A 22,376-nucleotide genomic window follows, 5' to 3' on the forward strand; every position below is an offset into this window, starting at 1 on the left:
AGCTTTTTGCCAGAATGTAATGTTGTATAAAAAATGAACATCCCAGCATTTACTTCTCTTTAGTTAATCTAATCCTCCTCTCTCCCCCTCAACAGGACCCTGTGCAAAGACAGCCTTCTCCACATTATGCCTTGTCTCCATGGTAACAGGCCTCAGGCAGACCCAGAAAGACATTTGGCCAAACTCGTCCACTCTTGTCCAGCCTACCTGATCCTGGACTGTACTGAAGACAATTTCAACAAAAACTTGCACAATTAAGGATTTTAAACATATTAATAATCTTCTCTACAAATCCTTGTGTTTAATTGTGAATTCACAGGACCCACAATGTCTAAAATAGTGCCTGAAACTTAAGTTGAGGTAATTTTAGAAGGAATCACGTTCTCCTCTGTGGGATCCCGATGCAGACGACTCTGTATAGTCTCTAAATGGTCCCCTAAAAACAAGAGAAAACATTATGTCAGGGACATAATCTCATACGCATTCTCCATTAAGGGATCTTAAACTGGGCAGCACCAGTCTCAAACTGGTCTGAAAGGAGTCCTAAACCAGGACCAGGATGCACCAGCTGTTCAGCCAGGTGCTGGGGCAGAGGGATCTGTCAAGAGCGGGGGATCTGTTTTCTCTGGAGGACGCAGAGATCGAAGACTGTCTGTCTCAGGCTCTGGACCAGATCAAGGCCATCTCCTGCTCACCGGTCAGTAGGTAGAAGCAACACACGTAGATGATATTTATCCAAAACATCACACAGCAAATGTCAGTTGAATTTATTATTCATGTCCTTATCCATAATTCATCTTTTTGTCCTTAATGTATCATTGCATCCTCTTACTGTGTGACAGGACTATTTGACCAATGACAATGACCAGGCTGTGGTGGAGATTTGCATAACGCGCATCACCACGGCCATAAGGGAGACGGGCTCCATCGAGCGACACAGCACGGCGCTGGTGGGGCTGTGGGAGTCGTGTCTGGAACACAACCTCACCCCGCAAGGTGAAAATACAGAGGACACGCCACACGCCAAGATAGCCTCCGACATCACCAGCTGTATCCTGCAGGTACACACACGCACACACGCGCACACACACACATGCCAGACATTGTTCTGTCGTGTGGTATTCCAGAGAAAAGTGCTCCTCTAATTGTTTTACCTGAAGGACAAACTGCAGATATGGAACATACCTGTGGTATGGAAAAGAGAAGGCACATTATTACACGTGTCTACAAGTGTCTGACAGTGGTGACCCTTTCAACAGTAAATGAACTCGAAGGAGAAGCACTCGTGTGAGTTAGCAACATGACACATGCTGCCATGGTGTTGCAGGGGTTTTTTAATATTGCTGTATATAAATATGTTCTATTGCAAGTGCAGAAACATGTACTTAAAACATCAAAAGTAAAAGTATTGACAATGCAGAGTGAATTCTTAGTGTTATTTATCATATTGTTGGATTATTATCACTGGAACTACTTTACTGACTGTTCGATAGTTCAGTCTATTACAGTGTATATATATATAATATTTCTAAGGGTATCATATCTTTTGATAGAATAGCCAGGGTATACCCACCCACCGTGACACTGCTGTACCTCTGCTGGCACCACCCCTCGTCACAGCTCAAATATGTCAATATGTCAGTTGTGAGCACTTCAAGCAATGAATGAACCTCTCAGTTTGTTTCATCTGTAAAACTGTCCGTCGTCTGAAGAGGTCAAACCATCCAGCATCTCAGAGGAAGAAGCACTGATTAGGGACGTGTTGTAAAAAGAATCTAAATTTATTGCATCAATCAACTTGTGACCTGTGGGATTTGTCTTGTGACCCCCTCGCAGGGTGCTGACCCCCAGGTTGGGATCTAGGCTTAGGCAGTATGTTAACATTTGCCAACCGGCCACTGTTAGCCCAGCAACCATGCAGGTGTGCATCCGGTGGTCTCCCCATTTTATTTTATTTTTTTTACACCTGGGATTGGACACACCTGTCATTGGTGTGTATTCTGACGCCTATTTTCTGTATTAAACAGAACAAAATAACCGTAAACCTTCCGTAAATCCTGAATGCGCAGAGTTAGATGTGAAATATTCTGGCTCTGGACGCTGTGTTCCCCTCTGCCTCTCTGTCGTTGCTGGCGTCTTTGTGCGACTGCATGAGACCATTAAATTAGCAAAATAAAATGATGACAATCGACCGAAAAAACCAACCTGTATGGACTCACAGGTAGCTGATATATTCATCCAATCACCAACTCTATTAGAAAACATCAGTCCAAACCAACGCTTCAAAGAACAATACTGACCGTGCAATTTGTTTTTCTGGGTCTAATTTGTCGTTTGGTGCTACTTTTACTTTCAGTCACACTGGAGTCAAATCATAAGCTACAATTTTTCATGTATCTAAAACAGTAATCACCAGCTTGAAAGGAATTCTGGGTAGTAGAATTAGATGAGGACGGTTGAGCGAAAGTGGGTACAGAAGAAGAAATTACAACATTCATCATGAAGCATATTGAAAGATGGATTTTTGCTTTAAGAGCAAATATAGTTTATGTAATCTCTGCCGGGGGTCTTTAAAATGTAAATCTAAATCTTTCCCCATCGGACCTCCTCAGCAAAAAGGATTACAGTAAAAGCAAAGAGACTCTCTCTCTCTCTCTCTCTCTCTCTCTCTCTCTCTCTCTCTCTCTCTCTCTCTCTCTCTCTCTTACCTTCTCCCTCTCTCTGTTTCCTGTGGGAATGGGAATGTGCTTAATACCATCGTAATGAGACTGATTCTGGATGAAAGGCACGCACACACACACACACACACACACACACGCATGTAGAGGTGAGACTAAAAGTTCTGACAGCTCTGACAGCAGCAGCTCCAGGCTCTGATGTCCTAACTCCAACAGTTATCAGGAGAGCACTTCTCTCCTCACTCTGCCGCTGTTCCTTTGTCTCTCTCAATCTGTTCCTCTCTTGACTTCATCCTGCCCACTTTCCCTGCCTCACTTGTTCTGTCTTACCTTCTCTAACCCTCTGACTGTCTTATCCCGCCTCTGATCTCCTCTGCTCTCTCTGTCTTCCTGTCATGTTGAATCTGCAGAGGCACCAACACTTTTCTCACCTCTCCACTGAAGCTCCCGCAGAGAGGAGGAGAGAAGTGAGCGACAGACTGTTAAAAGAAGAAGGGTTTTCATTTGCTCGCTGCTTGTGTGCAACACACACACACAAACTCATGTACCCACAGTTTTCTAGCTTATGACTTGATCTGTGCTGCGCCTGACATTAAAGTGACTCTCCCTGATAAGATGAAAGAGAGAGATGGGACAGATGAATAAAAATATACATCCATAAGCTACAAATCTACTCTATATAAAGATTAAAACGATTGCCTGCCAAATGAATCTAATGCAGTATAGACAGATCGATAGACGGAGCGTCTCGATTGTTGGAATAATAAAGTTTTTGTGGACACTGCCATCATGTGGCAGAGTAGAGGTGTGACAGACAGCTCTCAAAAACATCAATGTAAACATCAGACTGAATGGCATTGTGGTTATTCTGAAGCAGAGGTAGGTGAGGACACTAGTGCGTTCACAAGGACAGATTATGACGCCCAAAGAGTGAACGTCGCTGATTAGTGATAAATCATGAAACAAAGGAGGATCTTTGCTTTGGGAGCAAATATAATGTCTGTAATCACTGCACAGGGTCTTAAAAATGTGACTATGAATTTGGATTACTTGCAATCTCCTGTGTTTCCTCCCCCTTTTTCTGTCTTTGTCTCTCTTGCTCTCTCACACACACACACACACACACACACACGCACACAGTTGTGTTTCCCTCACTTGAACACTGTTCAAACAAACGTGGTCTCAGTCTGACCTGTTGAGGGAGCTAGTGCATTTCATATCCCCGTCCTCAGTCCTCCTTCAGTAAATGAACACAGGGACAAACTTCAGCTTGTGTCTGTCCTCAAACACGATACACTTCCCTCGCCGACTCAGAGCTGCTGCTTTTTGTCTCAGATGACCAAAAATCTATTTGATGCATAGCTCACAGTTGTGAGGATATTTTTAGGCCACGCTGTCTGCCGTGTTGTCTGGTGTACTCTCAGTGCCTCCAAACGTCAGACACCTGTGCTTCTGGGCTAATGTAAAAAATAAGAAATGAAGGCCAGCACTGCCAGGTCTGTGGTCACTATGAAAACCCAGGACAAGAGAGAGCTGGATGTCCATCAGATGGATCCCTCCCCTGTCAGTGTTCCCTGTGTGAATGCAGTGACTTTGTGTCCTGTGTTGTAGTCATCGTCCTCGCTTTACAAAATACCCTCTGTCTCTGCATATGTGTTACATCTGAACAGGGATTTGGTAAAACTGAAGTGTCGAGCATTTGGCCTGTCCTCTCTGAAAAGATGCTGCCATCTCCTCAAACCTCCTCTCTCCCTTTGTCTCCTCAGAACTACAGCTGTCCATCGGTCATGGTGCTGGCCATCCCGGTGGCGGTGCGCTTCCTGCAGAGAGGGAACAGAGAGCTGAGCAGGAACATGTCCAGCTATCTCTCCCTGGCTGCTATAGCTAAGGCTGATCTGCTGGCTGAACACACAGAGGCCATAACACACAGCGTGCTGGGAGGTAGGACGCGCAGACACACAGAAAACTGTTCCTGCATGCGTGTGTTAACATACATACACACAAGTCTGAATGAACATATTTTAATCCTAGTGCTGCCATATTGTGTGGATGTGGTTAAAGTTTAACCCTTCCGAATCTGATGCTATGTGACTCCTTAGTTTCTGCTGCCCCACATTGATACAGATCTCCTTATACATGTAGAGATGTGTGTGTGTGTGTGTGTGTGTGTGTGTGTGTGTCACAGAGTGAGCTTTGCAGGAAAGCTCTGCTTAAGAGCGAACATGGAAAAGATCCTCCAGCGAGGCGTTATTGTATTTATTTAGTTGTTAATGGTTGACGTGTGGGTGTGGCTCGTAGAAACAGCACTTGAAATAAGCTCTTTCTGTGAGGGCTGTTAGCAGATCTGCAACAATGGGATCAGCTGGTTTACTGGAGTGGAAAAATGGATTACTGTAGTAATCAGCAGCTGTAGAAGCAAACCACAGTCTTATCCTATCATGAGCCACAGTGAATAATGTGATGATTGCCAGCTCATTGAAGATAATAATGATGGCAAATAACAACTGTTGCATTTCCCTGATGGCCCTTCGATGCAACGTGGAAATTCATACGTCAGAACTGGTTTTTGTTGAGAGAAAGGGGCTTTGGCTGTTTCGTCTTGTGCTGTCCAAACATACAAAACTCGTTCGTTGTTTTCGTTGATTTCATATACTGCTGTAGATCTTGTCCACGCGTGTCATTCTGCTCATGAGATGATGCAACTCCTCCTGTCTCACAAAGCAGAGCTAATGCGCTCAGAAAATCATCCAGGGGTGTAACGTGAGACTGTCCTCTGGCGTTGGGCCGATCCGTATTTGCAACAACTTCCCTTCTTAACACTTCGGGTCAGGGAGGGGGACTGAGCTGACCCTGAAACCTTTTTTTCTGCCCTTTTAACCCTTTTTTTCAACACAGATGATTTCAAGCTCATTAGTGTAGTGTCGGTGTCTAAAGGGCTGTAGTTAGCACTGCCTGATGGAGATCTGTTTACCCCCTCAGGCCCTCACACAAGCACACACACACACACACACACCCTCCACTGTTAATATGAGTGGTTGCTGTGCAGGGGTTCAGTTAATAGAGAGCAGTTTACTGTCTGTTGAAGTAATTCTCTTGCACATTATGTGAACATGATTTTGTCAGGCTCTGTGTGTATTTGCACGTGCAGGTGTGTTTTTCTCCGTGAATCATTTGACGCTTTTGGCAACATGCTGAACGAACAACTCACACACCAGCGCGCACACACTAGCACGTGGTGCTAATCACCTCACGCAGCACCAGAGTGAGGTGCCCACCATGGTGATGCTCCCACCGAGCACATTTTCCGCCAGCAGCTCAGCACATGAAACAGCTTAGCTCTCTGCGGTCTGCTTCATTTTAGCCAAGTTTAGCCAGGGTTTGGGCTTAGAGTGTCAAATAGTTGGAAGACACTTTGCACCTTTGGTTCATAAAACTGTGGGTGGAAACAGAGATAGCAAGTGGCCCCTGCCAGTGGGAACACAGAATGAGGTGTTTTTCAGATTAGAGGAGCAATATGAGCTTGAAAAGACGAGTTTTTCATTTTATGTTTAAAAAAAGTAGCAGTGTGCATTCAGATAGACTTTAAGATGCAGTTCCTCTGATTGCTGCTGAACGTTGACTCTAAAGGAAGAAACAGCTTCTCTCTAGAATCATCACATCAAACCAGCTTTTTTCACCACTACTGACACGAGCAGTGTTTTTATAAGCCGGTCCGTGTCTTGCTCCTATTCCATCATTTATTATGTATTATTTAAATAATGCACCATTTAAAAATCTGCTTTTTAATGAGGAAAGAAACAGAAATATATTTGCACATTTGTCAAATCTCAAGGATACACGCAGTGCGTTTTGGACAGTGAATGTAAATTATTATCTTATTTTTGTTCACAAGAAAACTTCACAGGCCAACTTTAAGAAATTGATGGATTTTTTTTCAGAGCATGTTTACCTAATTAGCAAACAATTCCACCCAACCACAGAAGAATATGGTTTGTTCCACCTAATCACCAATCAAAGCAGAGGTCAAGATGACAGCGAGTAATAAACTGAACTCCGTGCTTCAAATGTAGATTTTACAGTCGCTGAACTCATTGCCTTTCTGTGTTTTCTCTCATAATTCTGCCACTTGGCTCCTCAGGTATTTCCTTGTATCAGGAAGAAACATGTTTAGCTGTACGTGTTTTGTTCTTGGAGCTGCTTTGACAGCTAAAGTTCAAAGTAACAACTTAAGTGTTGCGTATTTGCACCGCTGGCCTTCCGTGATACATCTTAATGCGCTCAGTGTCAAGCTCAGTTCATTTGATACAAGAGAAACAAATAAATATCAAGTTCCTCATCGTCAGCCTCTCAGGGGAGATAAAGTCATAATGTTTGTTTCAAAACTTTGACCCAGAGCTTTATTTCTAATAGGTTTGTGGCACCAGTCAGCACATAATATCACACTACGGGACATCCGTGTCCACTAATACAGAGTGAAACCTGCCCTTGTTTGTGAGCTAAGAGAGGAGAGGTGAAAATAAAGGGAGAAAAAGAGAAAAAGAGGGAAAGAGAAAAAGATGGGAGAGACAGAACGTTATATGCAAAGACACACTCGAGCTTCCACTGGCTGTGATCCAGCTTGACAGGGGGTGATGAAGTGATGGTGGGCCTTATTAAAGCTGGAATATAACACACACACACACACACACACACACACACACATGCCGAGGGTGGAGAGAGGATGAAAGTGAACACGACTTGCTGGAGGGCTTTATTAAAGTGAGTTCAGATTCATGTTTCCCTGGGCAGTTTTTAATGCAGCCAAGGCAAGTTTCAAGTTTTTACCCCCACTGCTGAGGCTCTTCCACTTACCGCTCTGAACATCTCACTCTCATTTAACAAGCCTCCACTTCTCCCTTACCCTCCGAAAACCTCGACATATACACAGCACAGCATAAACACAAGACTAAGAGCGAACTGCGCACACACACACACACATACGCACACACACGCACACACATGCATGTAGCTCGTAGAAGCAATAACAGATGACCTCTCCTCTGCAGCCCTCCGCTCAGGAAGTGAGCTGATGTAATGGGTTTCGGGGGGTGTGATGGGTTGGTTACACATGTGTGTATCAGTATGTGTGTGTGTTTATACCGTACGTTTGTTACTGAGGCCCGAGGTTGCCACATGCCCATGTTTGCTGATTTTGTATTATTTCTTTGAGTTCTTTGGTAGACAGTGTGTTGCTGTGTTCTGTTCTTTGTTGTATTTATTTCATACGGTATATGTCAGTTCAGTGTGTGGTGAGCTTTACGAGGATGTGTGTGTGTTAACAAGTTACAGGAAGTCAGCAGCGGGATACAGAAGGGAGGTTTTATAGCCTTCTACAGTAACTAGTACCTGCACATGGAAACATGTGGCATTGCTTTGGCCCCATTGGGAATTAGAGCCCAGAGTTCCTTCCTTCTTTCAATAAAACCTGATCTTACCTTAACACCGAAATTTGGAATGTGTCATCTGTCAAAATGATGTGTCTTTTTTCGGCTCCCCTGCCTCAAAACACGAGTAGTTAGTGTAGTCTGGCTTGTAAGCTGAAGACAAGGCACGGTGGGGAAAGTCTGGGGCGGGTGGGAGTCCTGGATGTTAAAGGTGACATTTTCATTTCGTAACAAGTCGCAGTTACGGGAACAGTTGGAGGCTGTGCAGAGGTTGTAGCTGCAGGAGAGGCCTGTCATATTTCACCAGCGGGCCCATCGCGCGGTGTGCCACCATAAACTGTAAGCACATGTGAGCAGCAAAGAAATGTGTTTGTCTCCAGTTACAGTCTTTTCAGTATCAGAGTATCGTCGTGACACTTGTCTTGAATTTGAATCATATGTGCTGTATTTCATCTTCATCCAACGTTGCATGTCTGCTCTCTGGAGAATTTGGACTTTTTAGTGTTATATTATTTATGGAGACAAGTGTAGTTTTGAACTTTAATCCAAGGCTCGTGTAGCAGAAACAAGTCTTTCTTAATACTAGATGCTCAGATGACAAGAAAAAGCTGGAGAAAGGTCATTTTATTTTCCTCTACGCTGTGTTTTCAAATGTTGATCTCATGCATTTCTTTGCCTTATGTAAAGCACTTTGAACTCTATGTTTAGAAGAAGGGCATCGCAGAGCCTGCTTTATCATGTTTTATCCACCATCCAAGGGGGTATTTTTGCTGTGTTTTTTCAAACATGGGGCACCTGCAGGGGCAAGTATTTGTGGGGAGTGCAAGTCAAAAAGTGCCATATGAGTGTATCTATAATCCATACGCAGACTTTATACCCAAATATGGTCGTGATAAAACTTTAAAATGACAACACTGGGAATATACTGTAACTTGAAATCTTTATTTATATCTCACTTTCCATTCATCCAGTCATGTTATGCAAAATATATTTATGTACAAAATACATTCAATTTCACTATTTCACAAGAACAGCAAAAGCAATTTACAGTATAATACAACTTAGTTCATAAAGATTAGATTGTGTAAACATTGTCCTCAGTTTCGTTTATCAAAAAAAAAAGTCAATCTCACATTAGAAACAGTTTTACTTTTATACCTTTATGCAGTATCAAAAAAGAAGACACACATTAATAACCCTAAAATTAAATGACTACTACTCACAATAAAAACCTAACAAAGCAGAACTAGAATTATATGACTCATATGAATGTAAACACTTTGATGAGTACGATTTTGGAAATGCAAGGTCTTAAAAATACTTACAAAGCTTTCACAAATTCAAAAAAAGTATGCTAAAATAATGACATCATTTCGGTTGAAGCTATTTCTACAGTTGCTAGTCGGCCATGCTTAAAATGAAAGCAAGTACAGCAGTTTTCAGTCACACAGGTATTTCATATGTTGCGCTGCACATTACAATACAACACGTTATTAACACATAAGAATTGGACCTCTGCTTCCAGTCGTGATGGGGATAGGTGACGTGTACCTACACTTCAGATGGTAGAAAAGCCAATATTTTACAATTTTTTGCATTGATAATCGATTAACTTGCCATTTCTGTGCAAGTGTAGACAGAAAGAGAGAAAATGCATTATTACTCTAAAGCACACATCAGATAATCTCTTGTAATTGTCTGTGCCCTCTTGTTTCCCTCTGCTGTGTCTGGTGATTACTCAGTTTACTGGCTCAGAACCCGTTCACGTTAACAATAGACTCTTTGTCTTTCTCGCAGTGTAATTAAGTCCTTGGTAAAAAAAAATAACTTTTCTAAGCTGAATGTACATCAGTGAGTGTGTGTGTGTGTGTGTGTGTGTGTGTGTGTGTGTGTGTGTGTGTGTGTGTCATGGCCACAGTTCAAAAGGCAATGTTACAAAAAAACAACTTCAGTCTCTCACAGCATTGACTTCCTCTCGTTTGAACGCGCCCCGTAAAGTTCATTGCAGCATTAGTGTTCACGATACTAGTGATGAAGATGATGACGTCATGATAAGAACATAATAATGAAAACATTTGACTTTAGGGAGAAAGATGATGATGATGAGAAAGGCAGTTGTAAGTTGTTCTCTTCAGTTTTAGCGTGGAAGCTTATTGCGATGTTGCTGATATTCATTGATGCTGATGAAAACTTCCAGCACGGGGAGTGTGAATCTGTTAGTTGATGAACTGAGCACCTCCATGCGGCACCATCTCCGTCACTCCCCACGCCACCATGTTCCCCCTCCGCTCACAGCCCTGGCCCTCCCGCCGAGCCAGCTGGGAAATCTCCTCCTCCGACAGCACCCTGTCCCACATGTTCACCCCTGTCATCTTCCCCGCGAATGCCAGCTTTGGATCGAACCCTCCCTCAAACCCTGCCACCCCACTCTGGCTGCTCGAAGCCGGAGAGCAGCAGCCGTTCCTTTCCTGCCCCAGCTGGAGCGAGCCTCCGTCCGGTAAGATGTGTCCCTCAGCCACTCCCGGTGTGGTGGCCACCTTTTTCCCACCCGCCCACAGGGACGCCAGGCCCTGCTCAGACGACCAAGCCCCGCACAGGTGGATCCACTCCGATGTGCCTCCTGGGTTCACCACGCCTCGTGCTTCCACCAGGTGCGCCTCTCCTCCGATGGTGAAGAGCACGGAGGTTTGACCGAGCAGCAGCTGGATCTCGTACGGGTTGCGGCGGTTCCCGTAGGAGAGCAGCACGGTCTTGTTGGAGACAATGGTGGGCTTCACCCACATGCAGACGGTGAAGGAGGAGAGGGAGAGGGGGGCGTCCGGTATGACGGAGGTGTAGATTCGACGGGAGCGCATGGGGAAGAGGAGCGCCATCTCACAGCCTAAACGACAAGAAGACATGATGGCGTTCATTGTCACCGAACGGGAATCATCATTTCACAAGCAGTGTCTGTTTTGAAAGGGTGCATTCAGGTGGCAGCGTTAGATATGGAAGCCTGGTTGAGTAAAAGGCAGAGTTCAGTTCACGGTCAGGTGATGAGATCATGAATCATGGGAGTTTTTTTTCCAGCCCCACCAACACACACACACACACACACACACACACACACACACACCTCGCTGGGTCATCTGGTTCATTGGTTTGTTCTGCTTCATTTCATTCTTTTCCCTCTTCCTCTCTCTTTTTAATCGTTCAGACATCCTTCTGAACTCGCCCTTCCTTTGTTGGTTAATCGTTTGGTACATAAAGCACAGAGAGAATCTGTGTGTGGTGTTTGTGTGCATCCCTTTGAGCGAGGCCTTTCTGGGCAGTTTATTCTCCATTATATTGTGCAATGTATATGTATTTTGTGCTGATGAGCTCTGCTGGAGGGATAGACTTGAGTGAGTGTGTGTGTGTGTGTGTGTGTATGTGTGGGGAAAGCTCTAGCTTATCATCCCGACCTTCATTTATTTTACATCTCCACTAGTCTCTCTCTTTTTCCCCCATGGTCTCTGCCTGCCCCCCACTTCCTCCTGTCCCTCCGGTTAGCAGACACACTCCATCCGACTAAAACCAGAGAACCAAAATATTGATGTTGCATTTGTCTCAGGTTTCTGCCACTCAAAAAATAATGGTGAAAAGAGACATTTTGAACGTGCTGAGTGTGTGTGTGTTCATGATGGTTTCCATCTGGCTCTGCTTTCTCAGGGAACTGTGGTGTGGTTTTTGTGGCGACCGGCTAACGATTACAACTCCCTCTGCTCTGCATGCGGGCCAGTTATATATTTCAGGACTATAAAAGTGTGTGTGCATGTGGATGTGTGTGTGTGTTCCTGCATTAGATAAGTGATATAACCTAACCTGTTTTTTTGTTTTGTTTTTTTTGGCAGTTTTTATTTGACTAATTCTAGGAAATGAAGCTGTGTTATTGGCATGAGTGGTACATCTGTGGGACCAAACTGGATCCATGTTGACTTACTCACACTTTGTCACTAAAGTTCTAAGGTTACATTTTTATTAGTCAGTGTTTAAATCAAGGATGGAGAGCAAACTGGAGTAGTTTTGCTAACTGAAGCCACATGCTGTGTCTTGAATATGAGAAGAATTTGTGACCAAGGTCAGTCCAGCAAGAGCTCTGTATTTCAGTTCTACATCTTTTCATGCATTGATTGGTTTCTGTTATTATCTTTAAACATCTAAAAGTCTTGTTAATTATCTGTCAGTGAAAACAGCTGAAGGCAAAGGTGTAGATTGATGGGTGAAGTCCCTTTCATGACCCAGAGTCATTTTTTTCTTGTGTGATTACTCACCATGTTTAGCTTTGCCTTATCGACTGAGACCAATGTTATTAAGTGAAGGGAAAGTATAGGTCAGGACAATACGCCTGGAGACAGACAGAGGAAGTGGAAAAGGTATTTAGGACAACCGCTGCTGTGATTAGTTGTTGGATGTTCAGAAGCTAGGCCCAACAGAGGGGGGGGTCTCATTCTTTTACTTGAAGAGTGACCTGAATGTGTCAGCACGTAAGAAAATTTGAAGGCGGAAGGTTGTTTTGGTGGCACTGGGTGAGCTATGTGAAGAAAAACACAAAGAAGCAAAAGACAGAGACAGAGACGGCTGGTGTTGTGATGGATATCTTACCTGCGGGAAGGTATCTTTGCCTCGATGACCCCAGCACCTCCTCCAGTCCCACCCTCGTGTGTTGTAGAGCAGCCAGCACCCCATCTAAAGCCAGCTCTCTCGATGTGACCTGTTGCTCTTGGATCCTAGTCCCCCCATCTTCTGGAAGCTGGAATCCAGTCTTCGAATTCGTCCCTGTCCCAGCTCCTGGGCTGCTGAAGCAGCTGGTCTCCATCTTGGTAAGTCGGGAAGCTTGCGTACGTGCTGCGGTGATGAGCTGCTGTAGCATCGCCTCCAGGTGATTTGAATTCCCTACAGAATTCCCAGAAGCAGCAGCAGCAGCAGCAGCAGCAGCAGACGTCTGTTCTCTGAGTTTGAGGCGCTCCAGGGTTTCTCTGAGGCGGCCCTCCAGCTGCAAGGCCATCCTTCTTCCTGCTGTCTCCACTGCAACCCCACAGGAGCCACCGTACTGGGCTACAAACCTGATCAAGAAGACGAAAGTCAACGATTTGAACCTTTTCAACCAAAGAGCTTCAAACTTCAGCAACCAGTGCTCATTTAGCACGTGAATGTAGGACTAGAACCACAATTCACTCACAAAACCACTTAAATTAAAATGAACACGATGAATTCAGGATACTGGTCTCAAAGTATAGTGTGACATTTTCTATTACTGTCATTTTATTGACCAACTGATTGAGGAAGTGATTTGATTACGAGAATAATCAGCCTTAGTCCATGTACTGCATTCGATCGAGGATAGCAATACTGGTATTTGCACTTCAAGGTTGTAAACTTTGAGCAGCAAACTTCTGAATTACCTTTAAAATGCATGAAATCTGATTAGTATAAAAAACATCCATAAAGCTGATTAAAAACATTTTGCACTAAAACACGAACATTTCCTTTTAATATTGTGACTGAACTTTGCTCAGTTTCGCATTTAGCTCAACTGAAACTCATTTAATCCTGTTTGAGACCATAATTGATCAGACCTCTGATCTCTTTGTCCTACCAACCTGAGAATTTCCCCTCGCAGTGACCCCATCTCCACCTTGATGATGTCGTCTGCGTACTGAAGCAGCATGTTCTCCCTCATCTGACTGTTCTCCAGCATCGAGAAGATTTTGTCCCATTTGCTCAGGTCTGGAGAATTGCAGGGGGCTGGGCTCGGCGTGGCTGGGGGGAGGGATGGTTGGAAGAAAAGAGAGAAAAGATATCTAATATCTGAAAGACATCTGCAGCATGTACGCAGAGGAGCATTCAAAGTTCTTGATTTGGGGAAACAATCAGTGGAACTACAGTTCCCATAATGCTTTGTGAGCTGTAAACAGGATGTACAAAGGAGTTGGTTAGCTGTCACCTACAACTAGTTAACTTTTCAGTCTGTATTGGTTCACAGGTTGATAAATGGGCACAGTTAAAAGTATGCCGAATGAGTTATTAGTAGTAGTTGTTTGCAGAGCACCGATGGATATGCAGACAGCTGTCACTGGATTACTGTGATGCTGAACAAAACTTAAAAACGTGGTGGTTCTCAGGCAAGTTCTGGAGTCTTTTTTTCTCTGATTTAATTTATGGACCTTTACGCAAGGTTGAACTCGCTCAGTGTAGTTATTGAGCAGATGCTATGGCAGGTGTGGTAAGTAGGAAATATCTCTAACTTATATCAGATGTGCTGAGTTGAACACACTATGTTCTCTCCGGCACTTGACAGGAACTGTGTAAGGTATGTTAAAGTCTTATGTAGTCAAAGAGACAGGGAGACTGATGATTGAACAGCAGGTGGCATGAAGAGCGCAGGCAGGAACCAAAAGGATGATAAGAACGTGAGAAAGAAACAGCACAATTGACTCATAAACCACTTTGCCTTTCCGGCAGGGTCGTCTAGTTTCCTGCATGGATGAGGAGGAAGAGGGAAGGAAAGTTTCTCTAACACTGAAAAGGAAAGGGAAGACCTGCTGAGAGTAGGGAAGACAGATAACAACAGAGAGAAACAAGAAGAAAGGAGGGTAAAATAATCCAGGAGTGAGAATATGTGTCAGACACACTGTTCTGATTAACATCCAGGCCTCCCAAAGTCTGTTTATACCTGCAAACGTCTTCTGGGGGGACATTATCACAGGACTGCAGGATTTGTTTTGGCTGCCTGTCCTCAAGGTTCAAAGTAAATTAGACAGAAGGTTCATGCACTCTGCTCCCTCTGACTTACCAAACTAAAAGCGCAGGTATGTCAGGAGTTTAGACAAGATTTTGATCTGGGAGTGCGTAGACATCAGCTCGGATTCTTGACCCTTTGTGTTACTTTTGACCGACTGAGTTCTCGGCTTATAAAGTCAAATGTGCTACTTTGGTTACTCCTCATTTTCTTTTTGAGATATTTTAAGTTGTTAACCAATTTCTGCTGTTCTTTAATGATTGAATTACACTTATTTCTGTGATGGATGACCTGCCTCTTTGGGGTTTTAAGTAGCATTTACAGGAATGAATCCCTCGTACAACCGTACCCTCCTTTTGCCAGCAGTCTCAGTTTACTTACTATCTGCTCCATGCATCTTTTTAGCCTGTCATTCATTTTAAAATGAACTGTGACCTCTCTCATGTTGCCCTCATTAATTCAAATTCCCCTGAGAGATTCAGAGATTTTAGCAGGTCAGAACAAATGATCTGTGTCGTCCTCCAGGCTTTGACCTCTCAAACTGTCCCGAACTCATGTGACTTGACCAATTATGAATTTGTCCTTTTCGCTCCCACTTTTTCTTGCTTTGGCAGGCAGAAACATTTTCTCCCACCTGGGATTCACGTGCTTGTATTTCACTATTCTTAGTCATTTGATGAAGCCGCTCTCATTTTTCGCCCTCAGTCAGGTTTAATCTCGTCGCAGGCTGTGCCCAGAGCAAAGTTTGCTGCCTGTTAACTGCTGGTGCTGCAATTACACCTCCTGCCAGCTTTAAAACAACAAACAATTGCAAAATGCGAGCCGTGAGGGGCCCATTGCACGCACGCAAGCACATGCGCTCACACTTTGTCTTTCATGCACGCACTCCGACACATTTCTCTCACAAACCGTGATGCTTTCCTAAACAGCTGTCTGTGCGACCGGCGAGCAGTCATTCATGCTGTAATATGTGTCGGTCCCGGTCGGCAGCTGGAAAAGCCCTCTGCTCCTCTGGCTCAGCATATTCTTTGATGCTGGCTGCTCGTCTCATAGACAAACTCTGTGTCTGCCAACAGTCTGTGTACTCTACATGCTGTGGTACTTCTTCTCTTTGTCTCTTTCTTTGTATTTAAAGCTGATGTTTTCCATTTTGCTTTGAATAGCTCTTGTAGCACTTTTACTTCTATTGTATATACTTATTATTATTTAATGCCTGCGTTCACTACTAGCTGTACTTATTTCTGTCCTTGTGCCGCTGGAACAACTGATTGTCCTCTATGGGGATCAATAAAGGTGTGTTGTATCTTATCTTTTTAGCACATAAACCACAAAGTTCTCAACGAATTGAACATGAAAATTATCACTCTGATGAAAGCAAAGCACCTCCCCGCCAACTCTTTTCTGCAACCTGTGAAGCAGCTTCAGTATAACTAGACCCCAACTGTTCCTTTACTTGTCTGCTCTGTGGCAGTATTATTGTTGTCACTGTGGTTTAAGAAGTACTACAACTACTGCTCGGCTACTGCTTTTTGTCTGTTTTAAAGGCTCCGCTCATGCAGTGTCTCTGTGACTGATTTGTGAAGAAACATATCAAATGCTGACTCACTCTCTATTCAGCAATGACAGAGACTGGCCATGTAAGGACAGTGGATCTAATGTCCTGAGCTCACACCTCACACAACCCCGTCCATTAATCCTACAAAAAATCAAATTTTACGCTCCAGAATTGAATGAAATCTCAAACACGGCCTTCTGAGACTCTGAACCAGAGAAATCTTTGGTTGCAGCGCACACACACACACACACACACACACACTTGCGCTTACACACACGCACAGTTTAACACTTACGTTCTGGCGTGTCTCCGTCTGTGATTTCATTGTAGTAGGTGTCAGCGTAGTTGACCTCAATATCATCCTCCCCATATGCGAAAGCCAGACACACAAATGCCGACAGCACACACGCTGCCAGGGGGAGCCTCCACCGAAACATGCTGCCGCTGCTGCTGACTGAGTGTGTGAGGACAGATGAGTTTGTGTGGTAAGTTTCAGGTCCGCTCCTCTGCCTACCTGCCTGTGTGTGTGTGATGTTTGTGTGTTTGTGTGTGAGTGCTGTGAGAGAAGGTGACAGTCAGGTTGGCTGTGTGTGTTTTGTTTGTCTCCGCTGCTTCTGTCTCTGTGTGTCTCACTTTCTACAGCGCTGCAGGTCCACCACTCTCCTTTTCAACCCCTCACTCTCTTGTACAGTATTTGTCCCTCCTCCCTAATGACTCCCCACCTCCCCCTCCCTCTCCCTCCCTCTCTCTCTCTCTCTCTCTCTCTCTCTCTCATGTTTTCTTGTTAAATGCTGAGCAATCCTCTGGCAGGAAGCCCAGCGGTGTTGAGTACTCCAACTAGAGAGAGGGGCTTAGGCTTTACACACACACACACACACACACACACACACACACACACACACACAGACATTTATATTATTATTATACAGAACTTATGAGAGATTCCCATTGTCCATAAACTTGCAGACCTGAGCCCTCAGCCCTGTATACTTACTGTTAAAACATACATTTGGTTTATTACAACTTGGGTCTATCAGTTATGATAACTCATCACAGTAAATGCTGAGATGTGGGACGCTGCTACAGGACAGTCTGAGAGGACAAGAACCACAAGCAGTCAGAGGATCAGTCAGATTGTAAACAACAGTTTAGCCATCAAAACCACCTTTTTTTTTTAGGTTAACCCAAAGTGTTAATGCAGACCTCAGTCAGACTTGGACCAGGACAACATCCGCAATCTGGAGTCTGAGTAATGATTTCCTGTTATGCTCCAAATCAGTTGAGCTCATGTGGGTTTCTGATCTGTCTGATCATGTGACTGCGTGTGATTCCCACCCTGTCTGACTTATTTACATGTAAGTTGCAACATCATTTCTTTATGTGCTTAATTGTACATTTCAGTCATCAAATAAACACCGCACCTGAGAGCCATGCATGAGGATGTGAAAGACAAATCTGAAACGTTAAGCTACCAGCAATCTGTGCCTAAGCCGTGCTCACTGTTTTGAAACGACCCCCTGATCTCAACATTTCTTTTTTCAGTCCAATATTGTTACCAAAAAAGAAAGAATAATTACTCATACTAACCTCAGCTCTAAATTTCAAAAAAAATCTGTGATCGATACTCTGATCTGAAGCCAAACTTAAACCCCATTATTACACAACATTATACATTCAAGCACATGAGAAATGTCCTTTGAGGAAATGAGGAAATTTTCAAATTGTTTTCTAAATTTCCGTCCTTGTGAAAAAGTTTGGCTCTCGGAAGTATAGAACTCCAGCGCTCCGGCCGAGAGCGAGGCGGTGAGTAATGCGTCGTTGGAGGTAGCTTGTATGTCGTAATCAGATATAACTGCAGCTCCTGCGACTCACAGAGAGAAGGAGAAGGGGGGGGGGGGGGACCAAACTTTCCTGATTTTTGCCCCATGCAGAGATGGTGTGTGTGAGCGTGTGTGAGCATGTGTGTGTGTGTGTTTTCAGGGAAGTTTGAATGGATCCCAGACATCAGGGCTTTCTAAATGGGTTTATTGTTCTCCTGCTTCGTTCTGTTTATTTATTTATTTATTTATTTATTTGTTTGTTTGTCAGCCTCACCATGTGTAAATGTGCTTATTTGTGTGTATGTACCGTATGTGCGTGTGTGACTGTATGTATTCTTTCGTCTGTGTGTTTTTGTGCGTATTTCCAGGGAAATGGAAATAATGACCTCCTCGTGAAGATTTCAGGATTTGCCTCTTCTCCCACTCTCATCCCCCTCCCTCCATCTTTCTGTCCGTCTCTCTTTCATTGTGTCTTTTGTCTCTCTCTCCAAAACCTACTGAAACACACACTCGTCCACTTGTTGTCTGGGGGGAACAGCCTTTTCATTCAGGCAGCTGTGCAGAGAGAGAGGGAGCTTTAAAAAACAGCTAAAGTGGCAAAACTGCTTCACAGTAACACGATATTTGACCAGTTTCAAGTTCAATAAAGCTCTTTTCTAAAATGAGGTGCTGATTTCAAAACCGTCTTTTGCAAGATATCCTCTCCTTCACACCTGTCTGTCAGGTATGCATGAGACAACACGCACTTTGACAATCTCTGCTGCTGTCTGGTAGGTTTTTCTCAGTAAAAGACAATCCTGTGATGCATGATATGTGTTTTTTCTGATTCCCTTAGCAGCTGCAGTGATTTGTTTGGGATTCTTATAAGAAGACGGCCAACAGTTGCTGACCACTTCAATACCTAACTGTTTTGGTCCAGACATTCAGACTTTTCAGTTTGAGCCATCATAATAATATTACAACAATAGGCCAACATCAGACGCACGCCCCTCTGCCAACCAATCAATGGCAAGTATAGGAAGATGCAGCCCACGTAGGTAATGACAGGACGTACTCGAAGAAAAATAACATGTTTTTAGTATTGACAAAGAAATAAAGCACTTTCGTGGTTCTTCTTGAAGACAACATGATGTGAGAATGTGCCTTTGTTGATATGAAATAGCCAGTATAATCAAAAAATTTAAAATGTATTGAAAGAAATGATTTTGTGTTGGAGAAATACAGTTAAGGCTTATTAATGAAACTGAAAATATGTACTGCCAAAAAAAAGATGAATTCACTCTCTCTGATGGTTACAAAAAGCATGAAGATCTGTAATGTCCACATGTTGTGCAATAAAGGAATTAACAGGATAAACACAAAGCAGAATTTTAAAATGTACTTTAATTTAGTATTTAGACAATAAAAGCCCTTTTCACCTCATGTATGTCATCAGTGTCCCTTTTGGAACAACTTTATTGTGGTTGTGAAGAATTTGTGATGTAGAGGTGAACTCCAGGGTGTGTCAGTGCACCGTGACATCACTGTGTCACCGTGTGGTTAACACACTTTAAACTTCAAACCACAGAGGGCAGTGAAGCACAGGGCTTCATCCTTGTGTTAAGTAACTGTTCTTTCACAACGGTCAGCATGTTTATTTTTTACCCTCTTGTCCCTGCTGAGATTCATTTCCTGGAAACGTGTGTGTAACCACGCCGTTCAGCCGTTATATTCGTGGGACACAATTGTAGAACAATGAACAATGGCGGACGTGCGTCTCATAACTCAACCACAGAAACAAGCAGCGACAATCTCATGCAAGCATCGACTCTGATCTCTCAGTTGATATCACTTTGACGTCTCTGGATCAAATTGCGACTGAGCTGTTATTCCTGGAATTTTGGCGACAATCTTTTGTCATCCAAGAAACAAACAATAATTTCTTTAAGAAATGATAGACGTGCTGACTTATGTGTTTGAAGGAAAATGATAAACTAGATTTAAAAGCTGCGTTTATACTGAAAAAATGGTGAAGTGAGATGGAAACAAGCCATTTTTAGCTTGCAAAGACAAGCTGAATTTAATGTTTGTTATTCAATAAAAGTGAAAAAGACACTAAAACAGAGTGGATCCATTCCTGCATTGAAGGTAGAAAACTGAGACGAGTATAATGTGTTATCATAGAGAGAGGCAGATAAATATATATAATTTGAAGTAACACAACAGTCGCATGTGGGTATTGTGCACAGAATGTATGCCCGTGTGTGCAGTAAATGTTACCATGTTTTGCCCTATAGATGCCACCTGAGCTGGGAATCAAGCCACCTGGAAGCACATCAAACAAGTTTCAGACCAGTAAAGAAATTGCTTCAGTGTGTGTGCATGTACGATATGCATGTTGCTGTGCCCTGTGTATGCATTCTGGGATAAATGGGACTCCTATGTGATCAAATGTATAGTTTCCTTGCACGACTCTAAACCTTTGTGTGTCCATTGATTCATCAGAGAAATTACTTGGCTCTCCACTGCCTGTCATATCACCGTTAAACCACAGATCAGCTGTTTTCACTTGAACATGAATATTGGGAATTGTCCCAGCAGCACCACAGAGAGAACAGTAGATTACAACACAAAGTCAACAAAGTGTCTGAAAGGAACAAAAGACGCTTGAGAAACAAACTTGATTGATGACTGGATGAGTCGACACTGTCATGCGTGTTCCTCAGTGTCAAATGGCAAAACGGTGAGTTTCGATGTAAGATTGTCTTCTGTAGAAATGACAGCATGGACCTGAGACAGACAGATGGACATGATGTATTTGACTTTGGCAAACTTTGACAGAACAGAATAGGGTTTGCATCTCCTTTCTTGTAACAATGAAGGCGACCTTTGCCAAACCTTACTATGTGCTTTTTAAACACACCTTAACCACAGCTGCATAAACCTGCTTTGGTGTCTACTTGCTGTTTAAGTATGACTTGTTGAATGGACTTTACATCAAGGGGCATCATATCATATGACACCAAGCATGCTGCGCCTCCAGCTGCGCTTCATCCCTGCTGATTCAGCAGTTAAGGACTCGTCATAGTCTGAAAGCGTCACTCTGAGTTCTTTAGTAATGTAATGGATGAGGAGGAAATTCAGTCAGACCGCACAGGACATCTTAATGTTCACACACAGAGATGGCTGAAGTTACAGTATCTGCATCAAAAGGGAGTTTAAACTTAGCAGGAGAGCCTTTCTATGATGTTTATGTCTATGAATTGCTCTGGCGCCCATCTGACCCGCTGCTGTTAAAGCACAACACATTGTGATTTAGAAGTAAAATATTTGTGTGCGTGATGAAACACTTTGAGTCATGTGTGCACATTCTTACTCGCCTGTCTTTGCACTCTGGTGCCTGGATCCCCTCCAGCTGGGCAGACATGTTTCATATGGTTTCGAATACTTTATTATATACGTTAGCGTGTTGGGGGGTGTTCGCTCATGAAACAAAAATGCACAGAATCCAAAGATATGGGCTTTCTGGGAAAGGTTGGACTCCTGTCTCTTGCATTTTGATTTGACAGTTTCTCCCTCGCCCACCTGAGGTTATTTGAGCTGTGTGATATATGACTTTTGGGGCACAAGTCCATGAAATGTGCTTTGGACGCTACAGAAAGCACATTCAAGTCGTAAAGTTATCCAGAAACGTCCCTCTGGATATCATTTCCGATGATCTCTTGCATTTTTGTCCTGTACAATAACCACTCTTGCATAAGAGTTCAGTGTTTAGGAGTTTTTTGGGGGAAGTTTGGTGTATTGTTGGACTTGAATTGAATGTTCTGTCCAAACAGAGCTGCAACAATAGTCAAATGAAAAATGATTGATTCGTCAATCCACACGTGAATGTGCAACAATTTTGAGAAATGATTAATTGAGTCATTTTTCAAGTAAAACTGACCAAAAACCACTGTTTCCTGCTTCTTAAATATGAAATATTTTCTGTCTTCTTATTTTTCCATAAACAGCATGTAGGGGGTTTGTACTACGCTGTCACCATGTCTTTATGAATGATAATGTCGGTCTGTTGGTATGTCCACCACTGTGGTTCACACTGAAATATCCCAGCAACTGTTCGATTGCATTGCCGTGGTGCAGATATCCTTTTTAAAGATTATT

General features: G+C 43.3%; 2 protein-coding genes across 2 annotated transcripts in view; one reads left to right on the top strand and one right to left on the bottom strand.

Annotated features, from left to right (window-relative positions):
* Window positions 1-218: 218 nt before the first annotated feature.
* veph1 (ventricular zone expressed PH domain-containing 1) overlaps window positions 219-22,376 on the top strand; it is a 70,461-nt gene continuing 48,303 nt past the window's right edge. Inside the window, exons 1-3 of the mRNA XM_076736101.1 lie at window positions 219-697; window positions 843-1,061; window positions 4,445-4,619. Coding sequence (XP_076592216.1) covers window positions 560-697; window positions 843-1,061; window positions 4,445-4,619 — 532 coding nt within the window. The 5' untranslated portion in view covers window positions 219-559. The remainder of the gene's footprint in view (window positions 698-842; window positions 1,062-4,444; window positions 4,620-22,376) is intronic.
* On the bottom strand, window positions 9,869-17,073 carry ptx3a (pentraxin 3, long a). The gene is made up of 4 exons (XM_076734353.1): window positions 16,712-17,073; window positions 13,723-13,882; window positions 12,725-13,185; window positions 9,869-10,982 (listed from the first exon to the last, which is right to left on the bottom strand). Exons 1-4 carry the CDS (start codon window positions 16,851-16,853, stop codon window positions 10,318-10,320), a joined length of 1,428 nt encoding a protein of 475 aa, XP_076590468.1. The 5' UTR covers window positions 16,854-17,073; the 3' UTR covers window positions 9,869-10,317.

This window comes from Chaetodon auriga, chromosome 7 (assembly GCF_051107435.1).
Source record: "Chaetodon auriga isolate fChaAug3 chromosome 7, fChaAug3.hap1, whole genome shotgun sequence".
Classification (NCBI taxonomy): domain Eukaryota; kingdom Metazoa; phylum Chordata; class Actinopteri; order Chaetodontiformes; family Chaetodontidae; genus Chaetodon; species Chaetodon auriga.

Coding starts and splice junctions, on each gene's coding strand:
- ptx3a (XM_076734353.1), bottom strand. CDS start 16,853: ATGTTTCGGTGGAGGCTCCCCCTGGCAGCGTGTGTGCTGTCGGCATTT. Junction 13,883..16,711: donor AGACGGAGACACGCCAGAAC/GTAAGTGTTAAA, acceptor CCCTCCCCCCAG/CCACGCCGAGCCCAGCCCCC. Junction 10,983..12,724: donor GCAAAGATACCTTCCCGCAG/GTAAGATATCCA, acceptor CTTGTCGTTTAG/GCTGTGAGATGGCGCTCCTC.